Source organism: Poecilia formosa, unplaced genomic scaffold, assembly GCF_000485575.1.
Source record: "Poecilia formosa unplaced genomic scaffold, Poecilia_formosa-5.1.2 Scaffold64, whole genome shotgun sequence".
Classification (NCBI taxonomy): Eukaryota; Metazoa; Chordata; class Actinopteri; order Cyprinodontiformes; family Poeciliidae; genus Poecilia; species Poecilia formosa.
In genome coordinates this window covers 1,490,709-1,513,189 of record NW_006800003.1, presented here as the reverse complement: position 1 = coordinate 1,513,189, position 22,481 = coordinate 1,490,709, and the positions used below count along the sequence as shown (strand labels likewise).

Genomic DNA, 22,481 nt, shown 5'->3' with positions numbered 1-22,481 from the left:
ATGCACTTATAGACCAAAATAGTTGGAGTTCTTGAGTTCTTGGTTTTCTTTTCTTTCAGTGCACGGTTCACTTTGGAAATAACTGTTTGGTATTATCAGATCCACAGTGCTCTCTCATTTTTTTGTTTGTTTTTGTTTTTTACAGTAATGCTGGATCAATAGAGTGCTTTCAGCCTCCGATGTAGTGCGTCGTATAGTCCAAAGATCAAGTCTGGACTTTGACTGAGCATGTGACGGAGTTAATTCTCAGAGGAAATTTCTCCATAGGCGTCAAAACAGATTTACCAGGCGAAAGAAGGCAAGAGAACGGTTGAAATAGTCACATTTACGTAAGCATTAGTTTAGATTGTTATTACTGTTGCATTACCGTGGAAGGCCATTATAAAACTGCACTGAGACATTCTGTAACTTGTCAATTTTGGCTATTTTTGTAATGCACTTGCACATGTATGTAATCTTCCCCTCTTGTGGCTTTCTGTTCCTTACTTGGTTTGCTTCACAAGGAGAATCTGTTTACTCTCGTGTCATGTCAGCACATCACATCATGTCAGTGGTTTCCCCAGCTGGCTCATTTGGTATGTGCAGCAAAAAGCAGAAGTATTGATTCCTGCTTAGCATTTGATTTTGTAAACATGGGTACTGCGTAAGCTACACAAGCGTAAAATTAGACGGCAAAATTATTGTTTTGCATAAGATTTTTTTTTAAATTATTATTATTTATCTTTCTTGCAGCAGGTACAGGTTAATGTGTTTAGTCTTTATTGGCTCAATACTTCTAGCCGAAAGGATTCAAATCTGTTTTGGGCTCTTTAAGTTAGATCAGCGAGTTGTTTGTGTACAGCAGCCTTTAAAGATGGACACATTTGCTATTGGATTCTCATTTGACCTTTTGACTAAGTCGATTTGTCCACATTTAATTTAAAAGTCTCCTTAAAAAGAAATTTCAACACAGTAGTGACGTGTTGTGCCATTGTCGTTGTCGGCACCAAGGTGAAACAGGTTTCCCTGAAAGATTTACACTTTTATATTTCTTCAAAAAAAAAAAATCAAGATTTTAAGAATACTGAAAATGACCCCACAGTATAACAATGCCACCAATTTGCTTCATTCATGAGTTCTGAGTATAATTTATGAAGGACTTTCCTCAATGATGGTACACTTTGCAGATTTCTTTCTCTTTAATTCAAGATCTATGTTTGTGGAGCGGACAGCTCGAGGCTGGCAGCTAAACGGAATGAGTGGCAGGTTTAGTTTTGCAGAACTGTTCTTTTCCCAGTCCCGAACTTTTGAAATGTTTTGATGGTCCATTTATTTGAATGCTGGGAATGTTTAAGAAGTCACATATGACTCTTCCTCCGATAGAGGAACAGTGCTCCTTCAAGCCTGGTAGTTATTGAAGGTTTAAAGCAGATAATTGAGTAACTGTGGCTGTAAGAACAATACAAAAAAAATGTATTTGTCACTAATCCACTGTTGTTTACATGAAATCTGTCAAGATTCATGGAAAAATCATTGACAGAACTGCGTAACTGTTACAGCAGAAGATGTGGAGCACATTTCCCCTACTGGACTCTGTCAGGCAGCTGCAAGCTGCTGAGTGAGCTGCAGATGTGCAGAGTTGCTGTGTACGGCCCACCAAAAAGGCCCGGTAGTGTATGTGAGCAAAAAAGTAAAAAATAAATTTAAAAAAAAAAATGCTTTGAAGACATTGTCGGGTTAGGTTTCCAAACGTTGTTTTTATTCTAAATTCAACCAAAAACAATGCTGTGTTTACACCAATGTCCTCTCCCGGGGACTTCAAATAACACTTTAGTTGTTCCCTGGATTTCATTACAATAGATAATGAAACAGAAGAAGTCTCGCTTACAGAATAAATCTCACACTTAGTTCTCTCTTGTTACTGTGCTGTTCAAGGATGTGCTCCTAGGATGCTTTTGCATGACACCGGTTGATTGCCACTGCGGAGAGCTCAATTCGAGTGTTGCTGTTGTTTCTCCCAGCAGGGAGAAGAGAGTGATGTGTAAAGGTTTCCAGGATTCATCATCTTGCAGCAATGGCCTGAGGGACTCTCTGGACTAAGACCACGGTAAGAAGAGCAACCGCAGCCAACTCTCTACTGATGCAACTCTGCTGCGCAATATGATGAATGGACTTCTGTCAAATATAAATGTTGACATGATTCAAACACTGAAACAACAAACTCCTGCTGTTTTATGATCTTGCATCGTTGGAAAAATAGATACACCCGGGTGAGCCTGTGGAGATAATCTCCACAGGCTTTGTGCTGGGTTTGTGCTGCAACATTTGTTTTACAGACCAAAGCAATGGAGGTTTTGCAAACTCATCTGCTCTACAGATCCTGATATTGCTGAAAGATTGAGTTTGAGCTGATGCTTCCACAAGTTTGATGAATGTGCTCCTCTGTACTTGTTCGGTTTTCTGACTTGACAGTTTTGTAAATCAGTTTTGCAAAAAGAAAAAAAAAAGAAAAGACAAATTGCTTCATTGTTTATTTAGCTTTTTCTTGTTTTTACTCTTTATCTGGAAATTGCTGGATGTTTAAACACTCTCTGTTTAGCTTAGTTTCTTTCAGCCAGCTTACTGGCAGTTTAGCGGAACGCTTTCCATAAAGCCAGAGTGACTCTGGCATCAAAACAACTTTAAATCAGAAAACTGGTGTAATGGGACGTTGTAGTAATTTTGGAAGCAGTATTTAAAAAAACCCCAAAACAAAATAATAATTTAAAAAAACCTTGCTACACTATACGATATGCTGGTTTCAACCCATACCTTTCTATATTCAAAAGGATTTCAGATAAATCTGAAGAAGAATTTATCTGAAGAAGATAAATTCTTCAGATAATTTATCTAAATCATCTGAAGAATTACTTTATGTGAAAGTAAATATGACTTTCACATACTTACATGTGAAAGTCATAGAAATATGTTTTACATGACTTTCACATTTTAGTTTGAGTTGGGGCTGAAAAACGTATCACAATACAAGGATTTCATTCGAGTCTATATGGATAATTGATTAGTTTTTTTGTTTTAAATATCTGAAACGGAGCCAACATCGTGTCATGATGTTTTCTGTTTTATTCGTAATTTCCTCTTGAGCCGTTGTGCTCATTTCTTCTTTTCTCTATGCTATTGTTTTTTTAAGCACTTACGAAGGATGGAGGGCAAAACCTTTAACTGATGCTGTGTAGGTGGTTGCTAGGTAACCAAAGAGAGAGAGTTAGTTGACGCCCCCTCCTCCCCTCCTCGCTTGTGAGATGTTGAGTGGCTAGAGCTGTAGATCACTGTGTAGTTCAGGGTCAGAGTCCACTGAAATGATTGAATAGTCTATTGAACGTAGTAGCTGTTGATATCGATCATGTGTTTATTGGTGACATATAGATTTAAGTTTTTCCCTCCACTAATTGTTTCCCTTTATCTCTATTTTTTCCTTTCATGTTCAAAAGCAACTGATCCATTTGACTGGTTCACTCTACAGTTCAAAGTTTTATACTGCAATCTGCTCATCGGGCAAAAACCTTGTTTTATTGTAAAACAAGTTTTTTTTTTAATGTACACACTACAATAAGCAGCTGGGTCAGTAGTGGATTGATAATGGCTCAGATCAATTAGGTAATTGAGCCTTGGAGATTAACTTGGGATAACCCAACACATCAGCCTCTACGTTAACCTGATTTCCCTACTGTTATCAGTAAATCTTCCCATAGCAATTAACCACTGATGGATTTGGACTACATTGTTGTTTGAAGATGCATACTTGTAACAGCAGTAGTCGGTTTTTCTTTTTTTTTTTTTTTTCTCCATTGCTTTATGCTAAGTTGGCAAATTGCCATTGTGATTTACATATCCAGCCATTGTACTCCCCAGTGTTTCTCTGACAACCAGATGCTGAACCGTCTGCTTCTCATCCTGCGACATCCTGGAGTTACTGCCGCCATTAAAGATTGATGAGTGTGATCAGCTTTCAGTAAATGTGGGGGCCTGGCTTGTTGTTGCTATCTGCCACTTTAGTGCCATTACCTGGCAGTGATTCCAGAGGAAAGAATATCTTGAGTGGGACTAGGTCGTATACAATTTGAACAGTTTTTCTTTCTTTTTTTTTCTTTTTTTTTTTTGCTTGTTCATTTTACCCATCAGGAGAACTTTGAGAATTTTCCATTGAATTTCTTTTTTGGAGGACGGTTGTTGGAGTAATTAATGGTGCAAAGTTGATTTTAACTTTGCACCAAGTTAAGGTGGATGTTAGGTGGATGTTAAAATTTAGGTTTCTTGCATGCTCTTTGGTGATCTCTTATCCTGCATTATTCAGACTAAAATCAAAGACTTTTGTCTTTTCTGCCTTAAGCTAGCAAACATCCTGGAGAGAGAAGAGAACATGGACTTGCAGCATATTCTTCGTTATTGGGAAAACGTTACTGATTATAATCAACCAACATTTTTTTTTTTTTTTTTTTTCCGTGTATGTCATCACAGTAAATCCCACCACTGTTAGTTTCAACATCTGGCTCACTGAGATCTGTTAGGCATGGACAAAATGGCAGTGAAAGTGAAAGTCCATGCAACTGTTTGTAAGCAGTGTTTGAATACATGACAGTTGAAATATTACAACATTCCAAATATTGTACTCGAGTTGTTGTTGGTCTATGCAATCTTGATCATTGTTGATCTTTTTTTTTTTGTTATTGTACAGTTCAAATTCAAAACTATAAAGTCATTCATATTATGGACACAATTACTTAGTGACCTTAGTGACACGGGAATATAAAGTTGTGTGTCACCATAATGCATATGAAGACTTTGGAGAGCATAAATGTCTTCAATAAAAGGGGATCCAAGTGTCTTGAGGAACCTCTCATGTTTTTTTGTTATTATTCTTAGATTAATAACTGCCAAATAACACAAAGTGGTCCCAGTAGAGCAAGTAAAGCCTGACATAATCCAGCACAGTATCAGAAAGTCCCTCCTGCTTTTGCAGACTATTTAATGGTATGTCATAGTAGATTGTCTCAAATTAAGGTGAAGTTAAGGTTCTCAACTCGTAGAGAAATTTTATTTCATGGATTTACTAGTTCTGTTCTGTGGTCATAAATCTCATGACAGTTTGTTTATGCTGTCGAGGCGGATGGTAAATGGTCGCACACCAGAACAGAGACGTAAACTTTAGGCTCATTTTAAGAAGTCACCTGATTTATCGGTGTTTTCTGGAGGCTTTGTTGAGAATTGGAGCAATCGGCTCGAGCCCCTGGCATCACCTTGACCAAGTCGCAATACACAGTGCACCTTTAGGTTTTCGACTTTCATTTTTCTGCCGTCTTGCCGTTCTGCTCTGCCTTTCTCTTGACCCAAATCCGATAGCCCGGCATCTGGTTCAAGGTAACGGCAGCTGTCAGCGAGGCCAGAGTCCGCCACGACCTCCACAGTGTTCAATTCTGTCGAAAACGATATTGTTCAAATCCATATTTGCCTTGAATAACATCTTGCATGAATCCAACAAGTTTGTGTGTATGTTGGCTCTCCCGGACGCCTCTTTTCACCCTGGCAAAAATACTGGGGCGTAAAACGAGAAGACAAGTGTCCTCTGGGTCCTTCTTCTGTCATGATTTCCTCGTCAGTTTGTGGGAAATGAATTGCCTGTACTGCAGGCCTCGAGAAGCACTCTTTATCCGTGCACTCTTGCTCCCCATGTCCCTCCTGGGGCCGGTTGTGTCGAGACGCCATGTGAGGACAAATTACACACCAACGAGACATTGTTCAGCCCCACCGAGGTTCTGCGCTTTCTGGAAGGGTTCTCGTTATAGCAGTGAATGAGACTACAAACACTGCCCCAATAGCTTCTTATTCAGTGTGATGAATGGTCTTGCCCAGCGCCCAGTGAGCTCCAGAAACACTAGGTGTGTCTCTAAACAAAGCCATGTTAAGCCACAAAATTACAGGAACGGCACACTGGCAGATGCAGCCTCCGCTTGGCAACTCGAGACATTTCTTTCTTCCATTATGTTGCGAGTTCAAATGGGCAAATCAGTAGTTTTATGTTGTTGTTTTTTTTATGGCAGTCTGGTTTTGACTGTGCAGTGTAAGCATCGCGAGTAGTTGCGAGAACTATGCAAAGACTAGAGGATTCTCAAGAAAAACTGTCTTAGAACTGCTAAGTATGTCCTCTATTAAGGGACGGTGTGGTGTTTTCTTGGCTGTACATGCAGGTGAATGTCTGAGTTGGATTTCTAAGGTGGGGAGCCGTCTGATGGAGCGGGTTACAAGCAGGTTCTGGTTGAGTTTGACGGGAGGGAGCGCGGTTGCTTCCGGCGCTTCGTCCCCACACTTTTCTCTCACCAGACTGGTTGGCTCCAGCTCAATCCTGGGGGTGGAGGGGGGTGGGGGGCAGTCATGTGACACTCAAATTATAAGCAACAACAACACACACACACACACACACACACACACACACACTATGGCTTTCGTTCTAAAGAGCTCTCTGAAAGTCAATTGATTTCTCTGGAGATTTTGTTGGGGTTGTGAAGTTATATTTGCTATAGTTTTGCTTTTAGTCCTCTGTCAGAAATGGCGTTCTGTCTGACACACAGCTGGAAAATTACCGGTGTCATTTTCTTGAGGTGGCGTTGTTTCTCTTTAAAGCGTTTTTAATAGCCCTCCCCGTCGTGCATCCGTGGGAGTCGGTCACAGATAGGATAAAGATGGGGGGGTTAAAAAAAAAAAAAAAAAGGGTAACAACGTGAGAATTGTTTACACTGTCAGCCCATCTGCTCGCAAATATTCGACGTCTGCGTTTATGCGAGAGAAACAGGAAGGAGTCTAAAGCAGAGACGGCTATGAGGCTCAGTTTCAAAGTGGGCAACTACCCAGAAGGGCATTGCTCAAATAAACCCCATGACCCCCAGGCATCATTTCCACTCAGTCCTTCAGCCTGTGCTTTCCCCAGTCAAAGCTGCTGCTTTGCCAGGAACACGTAGAAGATAACCGAACGGCGTGTCCACTGCGTTTTACACCTAAAGGATGAAATCGCATTTCAACTTAACGCTTATAAATCGCACAATCCAAGATGAGCTCTCAGTTGCATTATCTCTGAAATGTTTTATTTTAATAGCCTGCGAAGGTAATTGACGCGTCATCTTTTACTGCAACAGCCTTCTTGGAGAGCGTTTAGACTAAATAAAAGCTGATATCACTTGTTTCCTTTACGGTGTCCTTTTTGCAATTTCTTGTGACACTAAAAGAAACATGTCATGGCCAGCGGCTCTGTATTTGGCCGTTTGGTTTTGCAGATTTATTTATTTTTATTTTTTTCCTTTTGCTTATACTGCAAATGGCTTGCACTGATGACGGATGGAGAATATGTCCCAACTTGGTGTAGTAATGAATTACAGGAGTTGATGGCTTGATGAGCTTCAAATTTAATAGATGCTTCCTAGAATATGCCAATCATTCAAGAGCATAATGAGGTTACTTACCCTACCCATCTATAACCTACTTATCACTGTCAGTGACGCCCGAGACAGAAGTAACAATGAATTGCTTTTTTCCTGTGCTATCCTTTAATCAGTTGTAATCTTTTTATTTTGTATTATATAAAGGAGGGCTTAGGCTAAGGATCTGTCATCTGTAGAGTTGAAACCAGACAATTATGATTACAGAACAAAAGACATCTAAACAATTTTTTTTTTGTCTCTGAACACCTCAAACATGCTACTTCACTGTGTGACATCATCACAGGAAAGCAGCCAAAAAACAAAAACAAAAACAAAACAAACTTTTTACCTCCAGAAGTCTTGTTTATCCATGGGATACCAGAAAGATCCTCTTCACCTGCTATTCAGGTTTGAACGGTATGGGAACGTCTACTCATCATATCGTTCAGGAAGGAGGCGAGATCCGTCTCAGAGATAACTCAACCCAACAACAAAAGCAAACAATGCCAGCTGAAGCTGATGTCATTATCTACATTGAAATGAGTGCTGAAAGGCCACGCAGACGAAGAAACCAGATTAGTTTAGATTACATTGTTAGAGATGGTTCTTATAGGCTGATGAAGCAGAACTTTAAGGGGTTAACCGTAAAGATCATTGTTGCATTAGTAAAAATGGACAGCTTGCCAGTCGGAGGACACCCGACTGCGAAGCAATATGTTTCCTCTGCGTTTTGTTGCACAAGTGACTGGTGAAGGTCATTTTTTATGCGTTTCCTCATAAGGATGAGGGATGACGATGTCTTAAGATGTCCTGGCAGGTTGGAGAAAATGCTATCATTTACCGACTGTGGTAGTGTCCGTGAATTTTTAAAATTGTCCCCCAGAGACATGGAAGCGTTCAGCAATTTTCCCCCACAACGTGACTCTTGTTCATATTGGGTCTTGAGGCTTTGTAGAATAAGGGCCCGTTTGAAACCAGGTGGCAACTTTTAGGCTGAAAGCAGACATGGTTGTAGTTCTTTTACCCTCTGAGGGGTTGTTTCATACTCTATGTTCTGTTAAATGTAAGCACATTTTTACAGCATCTTTGTTTGCTAATGATTTCCCAGCGGTTATTAGCTTGCCAGCAGTCCAGACTCTTCCTTTTTTTTTTCGAGATGGGAACCCCCTGTTAGTCTGCCTTGTGTTGAGACCCCGCTCCCCTTTCCCAGCTACAGAATCAGCCGGCAGCCTGCTTGCCAGGCCGTCTGGTCGTCTGTGTTGGTGTCATTGAGACGTGCTCGGTACTTCAAGTCTCACTTATTTGTCTCAATGTAGAGTGACCCATCATTGCTGCTATGTCAAGGAGATGGAGGCGACCAATCGTATCTGGCTCAGCGAGGCACGCTCGGCCAATCAGAAGCAGAATCCCCATGGTAACTTGTGCTTTTGAAAGCCCTGCCCCGGCCAATAAAAATGGAGAATGGCACTTGGCTATTAGAGTTTAATGGCCTGCTGCCATTAATAAAAATGATACAACCTCTAATATTGAGTTTTATGTTTTCAGCCAGCACACAGCTTGCTCTGCACAAAGATGGCGGTGTTCAAAATAGCAAAACAGTGGGACACGTGGACTCGGCCGTTTGTGTCTGTTCACTCGCAGCACTAGTCAACAAGGGAACACAAGACACTTGTCAAAAGGACATGTTTAAAACCGTAGCCAAAGCGTTGGCTTCATTCATGTCGAGCCAGTTGCTACTGCTAGCTTACAGTGGGTCACTCCAGGGCAGGAGGCAGTCAGACTAAGGTTTGCATGGCCACTACCTCATTCATTATTTTAGCCAGCTTCTGCCAGGCTATGCTACCCTGCTCTCCCCTAAATACTGGCGTTCTCCACTCTGCTCCCTCCTTATGTAATGGCAGAGCAGCAAGTGGTGTGTGTCATAGCTGTTTCCATGGTAAGGGTAGCTGAGACTCTATCACAACACAGCATGCGCCAGCTATGGCACCTACTCTGGGAAAAGACCTGCATGTTCTCTTTGAAGGGTTTCATTTAAAGGTCCGTTCTTTTTACGAGCCGAAACCAAAGATTCGGTGCCTTGCAGAAGTATTTGTGTCCCCCTGATCCTGCTGTTTAAAAAAACATTTTGTCTTGTTATTGCTCACTGCATCCTTCAGTGGGGTTCGTTTGGATTTTATGTGACAAAAAAAAAAACATTTAAAGTGTGGTAGACATTTTCAGTCTGTCTCCCTTTACTCTGATGCCCATAAATAATAATCCAGTGTAACTAAATGCTTTAAAGTTTCCTTTAAAGGCTAATTGTCCTGTTGTAAACTTTTTTTTTTTAAAATTTCAACGTAAATACAGATGTTCTGTTAAGGTCTCAGAGGCTTATTGTAGTACATTTGTGAATAAATGGCATCATGTGGGGAAAAAAGCAAATAGCTTAAGAATAAAGTTTTGGAGAAGATCAGTGAAGGGTTTGGTTACAAATATTATCCTAGCATGTGCTTGTTTCTAAATGAAAATTAACGCGTTCTTCTTTGATTTACAATTTTGACTTCTAATGATTCATTTCCTGCTAGAGAGCCACCTGGTGGTTGAAGAAAAATACACAGAAAAGCCGCACCGGGCTACAGTCCGCATGGTTCAAAGTTTAGGAAGAAAGTAGCAGTTTATAGTCCGGAAAATACGGTACCGTAGGTGAAATTGGATCATTTCCACGGCACACCTGACGATCACTCACGGCACACTAGTGTGCCGCGGAACAGTGGTTGAAAAACACTGTCTTAGAGTACTGTTTCAACCATCATCTGAAAATGGAATAAAAATTTAAAAAAAAACATGCGGGTAGCCAAAAGGTCCATTGTATCTCTGGAGCAGCTAAAGAGATCCACAGGACAGGAGGTAGAATCTTTTGAGATGCTAACTTTTATTTGTGTGCTTCAAAAGTTATTGTTGAAAGCATTAAAAAGTAGGATAACAAATTTTGCTGGACGATAAATTGTCCCAGAAATTATTGCGACAAGCAATAATATTGTTGTTTTGAGACCATTTTCATGTAATACAACGGTAACGGCCTAACAATGCAAGAACACATTCTCAGAGATTCGCTAAACTTTAAATTCTAATGAGTATCTTAACATTCGACACTTGAACTGGAAGACATTTTAAATATCCAAAATAAACGAGCAAAAGACAACAAAAAATAAAAACAAAAAAAAAAGAATTATGGAGTCTCTGTAAACAAAACTGTCCTTCAAATAAAGGGCTAGTCGAGACCAAAGCACCAGACTGAAGACTTTTGCTTTCCAGTTTTTGGTAGAAAGAGGAGAAAAAAACCAAAACGATGAAATTGTACAAATAGAAGAGATTGAGCTTGCTTTAATTTATCATGCGATTAATTGATTTATTGTTTATTGTGATGGACGCTAGTAAGAAGTCCTGTTTGCGGCCTGCAACAATCCATTGGAAGAGGGCGCTCTGGTTAGACGAGACCAAAGTTGAACTTTTTGGCCTGCATTCAAACTGCTGTGTGGGAGAAAAACTAATGATGCACTTTACCCTCAAGACGCCCTCCCTTCTGTTCATAACTATGCCTTACTTTGGCTTATTCCATCACATAAAATCTCAATAAAGTACAATGAGGTTTAGCAACATCAACTGCCTTAAGGAACTTTATTTACATCCTTTTTAATGTAACCGTTTATTTTAAGGCAATGAGTTTTTAACTTTCTAATATACTGAAGGTATCCTTCTATATATTTAAACCCGAGTCCATTAGCTGCTGACAGATTTTCAGAGGACGATGGTAATTAATAAGATATTACTGCACTTCGGTTAATAATTGATGGTTTTTCATTTAGTGCCCTCAAATTCTACTTGTGGTAACTTAAGAGTAGGATAGAGAAGGAACAGTTTTAGCTTTTGAGAACTGCTTATGTTGGTTTTAAGAGCCTAACCGATCCAACTTTAAAGCTTTTGTTTGCTGAATCTGTTATGGAAAATTTTATTTTTCTCTGTGCAGGAAATCTTTTTTTTTTTTTCCCCCCAGCCACTCTGCTCTGGCAGGTCAATAATAATAATAAAAAGAAAATATTTATTGACTATTATTCAATATGCAACTGTGGCCAGAAATCTGCCACACTACTCTGTTGAGCATCAGCTGAGCGCATCAGAAGGGCAGCAGCACCCACTGGGCGCAGACTTCATCTGTGATCGTCAAGGGGAGAAATCTGTTGGCTTGTCATGAAAAGCATGTAATGTTTAGATTAAACTCAAAAAATTGTGACATTCCGGGTTCATTTCAATTGCAGAATCTTCACGAAAACCATTGTTCTCTAGGTATAGCTTCTTTATTGTTTATGCCATAAATCATTGAATAATTTAATAAAATCTCTTTGTTTAAATGGCACCAATCACAGATCCTCTTAAGGCCTAAATGTGTCTAATTTATCCACTGACTGTCGTATGAAATGAATTAAGACACTCCATGTAATTTAATAACATTTTTTTTTTAAATAATTATTCAAGTAGCCATGTTAAAATTTCTAATCTCTGGGAAGAAATGTGATTTATTTGCACTTAAAAAAAAATATGTAAAAGTTTGCCCCGCTCCTAACTTTCTGGAGCGAGATGTTTGAGAGGTTTCCTGAAAATACAGCTAGTATGAAGTTGCATCATCTCAAAGTGATCGGTGACGAGGGTTTGACTCCGCATAGAACTTTCCATTTCTACATTTTTAGCGAGTCCTTGGTGGATTTACTGGTATGTCATTGTCATGCTGGAGGGTTCAGTTTTGCTTTAGCTTTATTTATGACTTTTTTTTTTTCTTCTTCTTGCTTTAACCCTCCTGTTGTCCTAGGGTCAAAATGACCCGAGGACAACAGGAGGGTTAAACTGACAGTAGAATTTATTGTAGATTCTGTGACGGTGAGACGGCTGAAGTACATCGTCGGTGTCCTGCTCATGATCTGACTCGGGCGTGCTGAAGCAGAGACGCGTCTAAAATTTGCACGATGCCACTCCTCACTGCCTGGATTTGAAGACCACCGGTACATAGGAATGGTCTCTACATACGAGACCATTCAAACCAATCGTCTCGTATATAGCGAAACTTGGACCCAGTTATAATTTAGCAAAATAAAAATGCACGACAACTGGTAAAGCATTATCCGAGGGTAAAAGGACAGCTGATTTTGATTAACTTTGGAGCAATCCCTCTTTTTGAGTATCCGAAGTAAACTCATCGTACTCCTTTTTATCCCAAATTAACAAGTAAATAGCCTTTTACCACAAACACTGTTCCACTTCCAGCTGCCTCTCTGCCACATTAACTCTTTGTGCTTCAACTGTTTGCTTCCGTCAAGAGACTCCCAAATGTATTTAACAAAAGAAAAAAAATAAATAAAATTTATTGTACCGTATAGGAAGTGACCTTATAAGACATTTCTAAGTAGGCGAGTGTTATTTCCACATAACCTCAAACGATAGGAGTCCTCATTGTTGTGGTTTTGATTGACCTCGAGTTTTTCCAGGCGAATGGCGGTCCGTACAGTGACGCAGGCACACATTACTGTAAACTCTCTGTCCTGAATGTGAGCTGGCTTCACTTGGTTTTGTGTAGCGAATGTGTTTTTCTCAGCACACGGTTGAGCGCACAGTCTGTTGCTGCAGGCGAAGCGCGGTGCTCTCATTTCAGTCTCTCTGGGGAGAACTGTGCCATCGGAGAGAAATGATTGAATCTCTACCTCTGCTCCATTTTCACTCATTTCTCCCGGACTGGATCAACTTGTGCTTCCAGCACAGACTTTGTGTACGTGTGTGTGTGGGCGTGTGTTTGTATGTGTGCTGTATGTAGATGGCCATATGGGCCCTCACCGAGTCCTGCATTGTCATCCTTTCACATACCGTTGCTGTCTTACCTTTTGCTCAGTCAGTTAGCTAGTGAAATTGTTGCTTCTTATTTAAAACTGTGATTTCCTGTGTGTTCCATTTGCAGACGCTGATATGCATTGATGATGAGTGGAGTCGGTGAAAACTCATCTGACCCTGCAAGGGCAGAAGCACGAAAACGCAAAGAATGCTCCGCCGAACTCATAGGACCCAGGTAACCCTCAAGAATGATCAAGTCCTACTTGCCAACTTATTTCATCTCACACCGCTACCTAGAGATTTTAGTTTTTCTTCGTGTTAGTAATTCGAATTACCAGGCCACTGCAGATTCAACTACCTTCCCTCTGCTGACGATTTCGAAACTAAAAAGGAAACTCCATCAAGCAGCGGTGCAGGTCAATTTACCCATCTACGATTTCAGACTCTTGCAGTTCTGTTCAGGAAATGTCATACTCAGTTTTACAGATAATGATGTAAAGTAATCTTTTTTTCATATTTTATTTTACTTTAAAATCTCCACACAGTCTACGGTAAGAAAACAGCCTTATAGGACTCTGAGTATTCGGTTTTAATATTGGTCACTATCTTCTATGTCATAAATGCCAACCAATACAAATGTGCACGGACAAGAATCAAACGAGGGGTCATATAAAATCTTGAACAATCACATTCAGTGTTTCTATATAATTAACTCTGTTGAATTATTTTAAAGTACAAAGCAGCTTGTTTGCAGGTTTAAAGGAAAGTAGGTTGGGATGACAGAGCAATGTTTGGATCTAAAATAAGGGCACAAATTGACCCAGAACCATCGAGGAGATAATGAGTTATCTTTTCCAGGAGATACCAGGAGTTTTTACAGGAGCTCCAATGTCCCGCGTAAACGTATCTAGTTTTGTTGAGCTTGTTTAGGAAGGTCGTCCACGGTGCCACATGTAAGAACCTGTTGATAATGAATGTTAAACTGTTGGAAAGCTGTTTTATTTCCCCCTTAAATGGTGCCAGAGTAACAGAGTGTAAGAAAAATACATTTATGGCTTGAGCAACAGGGTTGAGGATGTGGGTTGTACCCCATGAAAAACTTGGCAATTTCTCCCTGCTAATGCGAAACACCTTTAGGTGGAGGCAGCGTGATGGCGAGGGGCGGTACTTCCCTCGCTGGAAAAAAAAAAAAAGAAACGAGGCTCGTCGCTCCAGGTGGAAATCTCAATGTAGAGGGATACAGAGATGAGATTCTGCAGTCAGTGGCCTTCACATGAATCCACTCTCGTGGACTGAGCTCTATCAGCCTTTGTTCACACAGCGATTTAGAGTGGAGAGGATGGGACGGCCTGATTGCAGTCCTGACCCTTAACCACAGTGACCATCTTGGGCATCAGTTTGGGTGCGCTTATAAATACCGAAGCGACCAACACAACCACATTGACAGACTTGAGGTTGAACCATAGGAGCACACAGTACTGTGTAGGGCTGAAACGATTCATGAAAGCTATTCGAGTACCTTGATTATTAGAATTCCTTGACGCATCGTTCAATTATGATTACTTTTTAGTGCACTGTAATCATATGATTTTTTTTGTTTTGTTTTGTTTTTAAACTTTATGTGTGTGGTGTGCAGCGCTTTAATGAGCTGATGAAGAATGCTAAGTGCTATTAGCAGCTATGGAGGGAGATGGAGAGGCACAGAAAGCTTTCCAATGGCGCCTCCACAATGCGGCAACACGTCAGCAGGAAAATGAAGGTGTAGGTTGGGCCTGAAACAATCAAAACCAACTTGATCGAGCCTGTAAACGTCGTGTCAGAGCCTGATTCAACCCGACTAATTAACTTTAGAGGCCTGAGATCAAAGTAAACTTGGCATATTACGTTAAACTGCTGTCAGTTTAACATACTTTGTGCTCCGCCGACTTATTACTCTCCCCATTTTTAGCTTGTATTAATATCTTCAAGCTCCATTTTCTCACTTGTTGTACTTACTGATCAAGGAGAATAACGATGTGAAAAAACAATAAAAAATAGATTAGAAATATGTGTAAAAAAAAAAGAAGCTTTTTCATACTTCAAACTCGAGACTGAAAGTGAAGTGTTACAAAAAGGCAATGCCTCTTTTTTAAGTTTGCTTTTTAATTTGTGAAATAATGAGACTAAGAGTTTTATTGAATCATACTGTATTTAAGTGTGTCTTAAATGTGTTTTCTTAAATAGGAACTGAATTGTTGACTAGCATTTTCTCTGTCATATGTTTCTTTAAGTAGCTACTAGATGCTCAGAACAATCAGTTGATTACTTGATTACTAAAATAATCATTTAAAACAGCCATAGGCGTATGTGACCCAGATAGTGACGAGCCTTACATGTAAAGTGTCATCATTAGACTTACAGCAACTCTTGCCGTTGTTGATATGAAAGTGCATTCCTGTACGATCAGAAAGAGAGTTCAGCAGAGGCAATGTTTGCTCGTCAAGAAAAACGGACTTAAGGCCGAGTTGCAGTCGTGCTTTTAGAGGTTCCCATTGAGCGCACGCGAGCCGAGCGAGCGGTGTGGCCTATATACGTGATGCATACTTTGGTGCGGTATTCTCCAACGGGAGCCATGATAGAGAGTTCCTATACATGTCAGTGCAGGTGAACCTGCTCTGCAAGAGAGCATTCCAGATTGTCCAGTTTGAGTGAAAGGACCAGGAGTCGCGCCAACACGACTGGGCGGGGCTGGCACGTTTATCGCATACTGCCTCTGTCCTAGTTCAGTGCATCAACTGCAAACCTAGCTTAAATATTGCCAGAGCTAAACAAGAGAAAGACCGATGGCTTTTGGAGCAATGTTCTTTGGACAGACGAATCCAACACTGAATTATTTAGACACCAGTATCTTAAGAATAATCCAAATTCATTAGCGGAGACGAGCTTCATGTAAACTGTAAAGTATGGAGGTGGAAGAATTGTCTTGTGGAGATCCTTTGCTGCAGCGGATCTGGGCCAGTTCAAAATTAACAGATGGGAGGTCCTGGAATGGAGTATAGTCCAGATATTTATTCTTTTGAGATGCTGTGGCTTGAAACAATTCAAACACTTCACAGCTTCAAGTGAAGAGTGGGAGACACTGGCAGATGTCTTCAAGGAGCAACTCACTCAAAGTTATTCCAACCCAGGAGGGTAACACCGGGATTTAGGAAAGGACGGTGTCATTTCTTCGCTGTTGAAAATGCTTGTATCTTTTTTGTTTAGTGTTGTGATTTAAAAGAAAAGATAAATTAGCCACCTAAGTGATCTTTTTTTAATAAAAAAAAAAAAAATTGATAGTTTTGTAATTTTCCCCAACATTGGTCCCCCATTGCTTTTTTTTTTTTTTTTTTTAGTTTTCCCCTCTCGTTGTTTTTATGTCTCTGCAGTCCCAAGCGGAGCAACGAGAAGCGCAACCGCGAGCACGAGAACAAGTATATCGAAGAGCTCGCCGAGCTGATCTTCGCCAACTTCAACGACATCGACAACTTCAACGTCAAACCTGACAAATGTGCAATCCTGAAGGAAACTGTGAAACAGATCAGGCAAATAAAGGAGCAAGGTACGAGTGACAGTCTGGTCGTGCCGTCTGCATTCTGAATAAACTGCAAAAAAAAAAAAAAAAAAACATGATAAAAAAATGAAATGATAAAAGTGAAAGCTTGTTCAGGGCTACATCGAACATTTTGAATTTACAGCTCGTAGCAAAAAAAACATGTTGCTAGACGATTAAGTAAGGTTGTTGCAAAGCTAAAATGTTCTCCTGTTGTAAATTTAGAGACAGATATTAGCTTGGTCTTTGCTTTTGAGAAAGGGTGCCAGAATATCTTATTTAAAAAAATAAAAACTTGGCCTTTTTAAGATGCACAAATCAAACCTGTTGATAATGTCACTGTATTTTATTTGACTCGTACGTCTGCTATGTAAAAGTGACTAAAGCAAAACAAAAATCCTATTCCACATCAAGCCTGCTACATTCACACGGAGCAAAGCAAACGAAGGGCTGGCTCATCCTCTTCCTCTCTGTCCTCTACTGGCCGGTGGTCAGGCAGGGGAATCTTTTTATAGCTGCTTATAGATGCCGAACGTTGTGCTTTGAAGGAATGCCTTAGGTTCTTTTAACTGCACTTCATTTCTCACTCTATGGAAGGGTTGTGTCAGATGTCAGTGATGCATCTTTTCCTGTGAAAAGTGCAGTTAAATTCAAAAGTCTCTCTCTTTTTTTTTATTTATTTTTTTCTTGACAAAGGTTTGCAAAAAGCTTTAAATTCTTTTTTGGTCCAATAGTGTAATCGTTGTGTGTGAAAATTCTAAGGGAAAAAAAATCAACCACTTAATTCAGCTGCATAAGTTTAGTAGGGAGATTACCATGCATATGTTTTTGCGTCCCTCTTATTAAGTAAGAGAACCTGAATCATTTGTGTTGCATACTTGCCTTTATAATTTTATAAGGATGTCTTTCTGTTTCCTGTTTTCCTGGTAGAGCACAGGCCCATTTCTTCTAGTCACACTTCAACATGGGAAAGGCAAGAAAACATGCCTTTTATGGAAGGCAGATGTGTTATATATTTATCAAGGTGAGAAAATGGGTGCAATAAAAGCGCTACCTGCTTGAATCCACATACATCTATAGTCAGACGTGGCGAGCTTAAACGACATATTGTGAAAAAAATAGGATAGTTTTGGCGTGATCCTAAAACGTCCGACTTGTAAGAACCTTAATTTTAAGATTAAAGGTCTTAAATACACCCAGTGGTCATTTTAACTCTTGACATTTGTCCATTGCTTTCTTGTACCATTTTGAGAAATCTGTTAGTGTGATTTATTTGTTTAATCACTTGAACAACCAAGGTATTATTACACCAGCTTCTTTTTTTTTTAAGTGATATTCTATTTTAAGATGCACCTGTAAGTAAAGTAAAATTTCTACCACACTGGAATAAAAAGTCTCAAATTTAAAGATACTTGCAGAAACTCTAAAATAAGCCGGATAAGGCCCTAAGTGTATTTTACCACCCAACACATCATAAGGAGGGCGGAAAAGGAAGCAAAAGAAATTTCCAAGCTTATAATTAGAGAAGTACTTCAAGATTGGGCTGGTCAGGGGTCACTTAGTCTAAAGCAAGGCTTATCCGAAGGCGCTGTGGGAGAAAACATCTCCTGTTCCACCGTCGCTGGTCTGAATGTGCCGTTTCCCAGACTCTACACTTACCTTCGCTAGAACCGTTTGCTTTGAGGCGAGACGAGGACTGAGCTTTCAGGCAACAAACACTACATGTGGGTCTAGTGGGAAACGAAGGGCGAATATGTGGAAAAGCACGTCATGCACACTGTTTAGTACAGTAGGGGATCTGTGATGCTGTGGGTCTCTTTCTCTTCCTGCTGAGATGTTGAGATAGAGATTTGTTGTGGAGGCAGCTTTAAGGGGTAAAGCAAAAATAATAACAATGATATGACCTCATGATCTTTCAAAGTTTAAGAAAAAATGTATTCACACCTGTATTGACAGAATTTTTTTAAGTTTCTATATTTCACAACCGTCTTATACACAATTTCTTATTGCTTTTTTGTACTGTTTGCTTTCTAAACACCTATAACACCTATTTGAGTCGAGCTGAAGAGACGGTGGTATTAGAAGACCTAGTATGAAATTGTAGATCGCGCTCTAGTCTTGTTCTCAAAAACCAGGAAACGGTAGAAGACTGTGTGCTAAATGCTTTTCTGTTGACAGGGGTGCAAGTAAATGCGACACTAATGATGCTGTAAAAAGTGAACATAGTGAGCCTGTTTTTAACTACTAAATAACTATACTCAAATTCAAGGTCTGAAGTTTCAAAGGTATCCAGTGTGATATTATGCTAATGGAGTAAATGATCCCTTAATTCAGTTTGTGTGTGTGTGTGTAGATAGGAAAATATGCATGTTGGCATATATTTAAGGGAGGTTTTTTGCATGTTTATGTGCTTTGACGCTGTAGATTCAACTACAAGTTTCTGAGGTTTGAGGATATGAGCTGCGTAAGGTCAACCAAAGAGGAAGTTTGGGGTTGCATCCAGCCACAATGTTATGAGCTCAAAGTAATAGTAGTAATTAGTAGATGAACCGATTCCCTCTTCGGTGTAATGATTAACACTGAAAGGAATTTTCTCACCTGATTTCATGTAAGAAAAAAAAAATATTCTTAGGTAAAATTTGAAAGCATCTTGTGACATTAGGTTGCAGATCAGTTGTAACTCAGACAGGTCAATCTCCTACCAAAAAATACTGAAAATGAAGGAAATCTCATTGTGACTGAATGAGTGGGGTCTTAAATAATAATTCTCCTCCTACCTTCGGCTGTACATTAAAACCCTGTTGTTTAAGCTGAGATAAATTATGTTCTCTTACTTTTTCTCTGCCTTGTTAGTCCATAACCGGATAAATACAGCAGTGTGGAAAAGGATATTCTCCCTTGAATATATCGTTTGCTTTTGTTTGTGACGCTTTACCTTTCTAATTCTCAAATTTTTTGTATGAAAGACAATCAGATTCGATGCAAAATTCAAATGACAATGGCATTAACAGAAAAAAAAAGTTCAACACCAATCCATAGTTGAAAAACCAATAACAAAACTAATAATAATAATGATAGGACTTTGCATTATCTGCTAATGGGCAACGTTGCACAATAAAAAAAGACAAGAGAAAAAGCACCACTGCTCTATAAATTCATGAGCTAGTAAAGCGTATATGGTGCCCTGTCTCGCCGGTTTATGATGTAGTTGTTAATACGTTACACAATCCTTTTAAGTGATCAATTGCTCCTGCTATCCGTGGCACAGTGCCACACTTCTGCAGAGAGACGGAGAGCCAGGGAAGGCGGCCATGACAGTGAGTGATGGGTCTGCACTCAGGGCAGCTGTGTTGGTCTGCAGGACCCCACTGGGCCTGGAGAGGTCCTGCTGATGCACGGATCATTAATGCTGGAAAAGATTAATACTTGTCTGTGGGCTGTTGCACAAACCCACAGCGCAGAGGGAAACCTGCATTCGTGTCAACTTTCACACATCCATACCCATAAAAAGGAAGAGCGTGATTCTGTTTGCTTCTCACCACAATCTTTTGTCACCATATGGTCAGCTCTCTCCTTGGCATGGTGCGCCCGTTAAATGTGCCCCCTCATCCACCCCTCCCCAACACCCCCCCGAACAGCCCACTCATATTCCGCCTCTCATCGTCTGCTTGGAAAGTAGGGCAGCCTACGCTATGAACATAAGGCCTCTCTGCATGTTTATTAACCCAGTCACATGGGCAAAGACATAACTCCTTATTTTAGTTACCAAAGCTGAGAGGAATCTCTTAATTGTTCAAATTTAAATGAAATGTTTGGTGGTTTTTAAGGGTTTGGGTCTTGGAATTTTTGTACGTTTCTATATCCGTGCCATTTTAAAATGTTAACAAATCCGCCAATTAGAAGTGTGATTTATTTATTTATTTTTTTTAAACCTGGATTTTTGACCATTTAGTTAACATTTTTAACCAGCTATAATAACATCTCCTACTAGTGATTAGCCTGGCTAGCATTGCTGAAACAGCAGGGTTTCCTTAGGGAAAAGTTTCCTGAAATTTTCAGCTTGTGACTCGCAAGGTATGACTGAAAAAAGAAATTATACAAGCATTACTAGTGTGTCAATTAACCTGGTGCATTGGCGACAATATATTGTGTTTCTTTTAATATATACGTTTTTGTTTTTTTTATTTGTTGCATTAATTAACATAGGTATGTTTTTAGCAGGCATACACTGTGTATCAGCACCAACGTCGATATTGGCCAATATTACTCTTTTTGTCCTGAACACAACTTGGGGAGGAAGCGTTAAATTGGAGAATATGCTTCCTTACCTCAACTCAGCTCCACCTAATATTCCCAGATCTGGTAGGCAGAGGTTGGAAACCAACTCTGTTCACCCTTCCCGTTATTTATTTACTTATGGTATTGCTCTCGCTCACTCTATCACAGCCTTCATAAAGAGTACGTCTACAGATATCATAGGGAAGTTTATTTAAAATTGATTCATGCATCCCCGTGTTTCATCTGACTTCATTTTAGACCGCCAGTGATGTTGAAAGCGTCGGTCGGTCGACCACGCTAAAAGTCCACCAGTTTTGGTCACCGTCCCATTTCTCTATGCATCTCTAAATTCTATTGAATTAGTTTTCTCCTAGTCACTGGTAAATTAGGGTTAGGGTTAGGGTTAGGGTTCAGCAACATATTAATATATTAATATGTTGCTGAACGTATTAATATGTTGCTGAACGTATTGTGCAAACACAGTATAATCTTGAAATCTGTTCTGTTGCAAGAAAATAAATTTTTTTTCTCTCATTTGATGAATTTCCTAAATTTGTTGGACGTATTTTGAAAAGCTAACTTTTGAGCTTTAGATAGCTTAATCTAGTTTCATATTATTGATGATAACATGATTAAGTTTGTTTGTGGTATTGGATAAGTAAAAATGTTCTGCCCTTCATGGGAACAATTTGTTCTCCTATTTTGTACATGACTTGTTTACACATTCTCCCTGTTCCATAATAGCCCCTTTTTTTTTCTTTTTTTTCTTTTTTTTTTGCACATGACGGGTGTGTCTGTCACCAGTGTGGCAGTCGTGCGCTCTGACACGCTCGTTTACAGCAACCTTTCACTCTGTTTGCCGCGGTGCGCTTGGGCTGGAGCCACGGCCGGCCGCATGTTTTCACAAAGGGACCGAATGTGTTTGCTTTGTTACCAGATGGATACTTGTTAAAATCCCTGTCAGCCAGTGACCTCTTTAAAGTATGTGGGTCGACTGCAGGGGGAAATGCAGAATCGTTTGCTCGTGCTTCTTCTCGGTGACCTCTAAGTTTAGTCTTTGTGGTGGTGGTGTTGTGTTTTTTGTTTTTTTGTTGTTGTTTTTTTTCCCCCTCCCTCTGCATTATGAACTTGTTGCATTGGATCCCGATTTGTGGCTTTTAAGTTTGTCTTATTGATTTATCTGATCACAGAAAAGGCTGCAGCAGCAAACGAGGAGGAGGTGCAGAAGGCTGATGTCTCATCAACAGGCCAAAGTGTGATTGACAAAGACGCCTTGGGACCAATGATGCTGGAGGTGGGTGGATTGCGTTTGTGTTTTTTCATTCATCATGATG

The 22,481-nt window shown here is 39.9% G+C and overlaps 1 protein-coding gene across 4 annotated transcripts in view; it reads left to right on the top strand.

Moving 5' to 3' along the window:
* The first annotated feature begins 1,810 nt into the window (after positions 1 to 1,810).
* Positions 1,811 to 22,481, top strand: part of ncoa2 (nuclear receptor coactivator 2) — a 54,047-nt gene continuing 33,376 nt past the window's right edge. For 2 of the 4 annotated variants that reach the window (XM_007554579.2, XM_016672680.1), the window contains exons 1-4: positions 1,811 to 2,086; positions 13,426 to 13,533; positions 16,706 to 16,878; positions 22,338 to 22,441. In XM_007554579.2, coding sequence (XP_007554641.1) covers positions 13,442 to 13,533; positions 16,706 to 16,878; positions 22,338 to 22,441 — 369 coding nt within the window. In that variant the 5' untranslated portion in view covers positions 1,811 to 2,086; positions 13,426 to 13,441. The remainder of the gene's footprint in view (positions 2,087 to 13,425; positions 13,534 to 16,705; positions 16,879 to 22,337; positions 22,442 to 22,481) is intronic. The other 2 variants (XM_016672679.1, XM_016672681.1) reach the window with 2 other exon arrangements.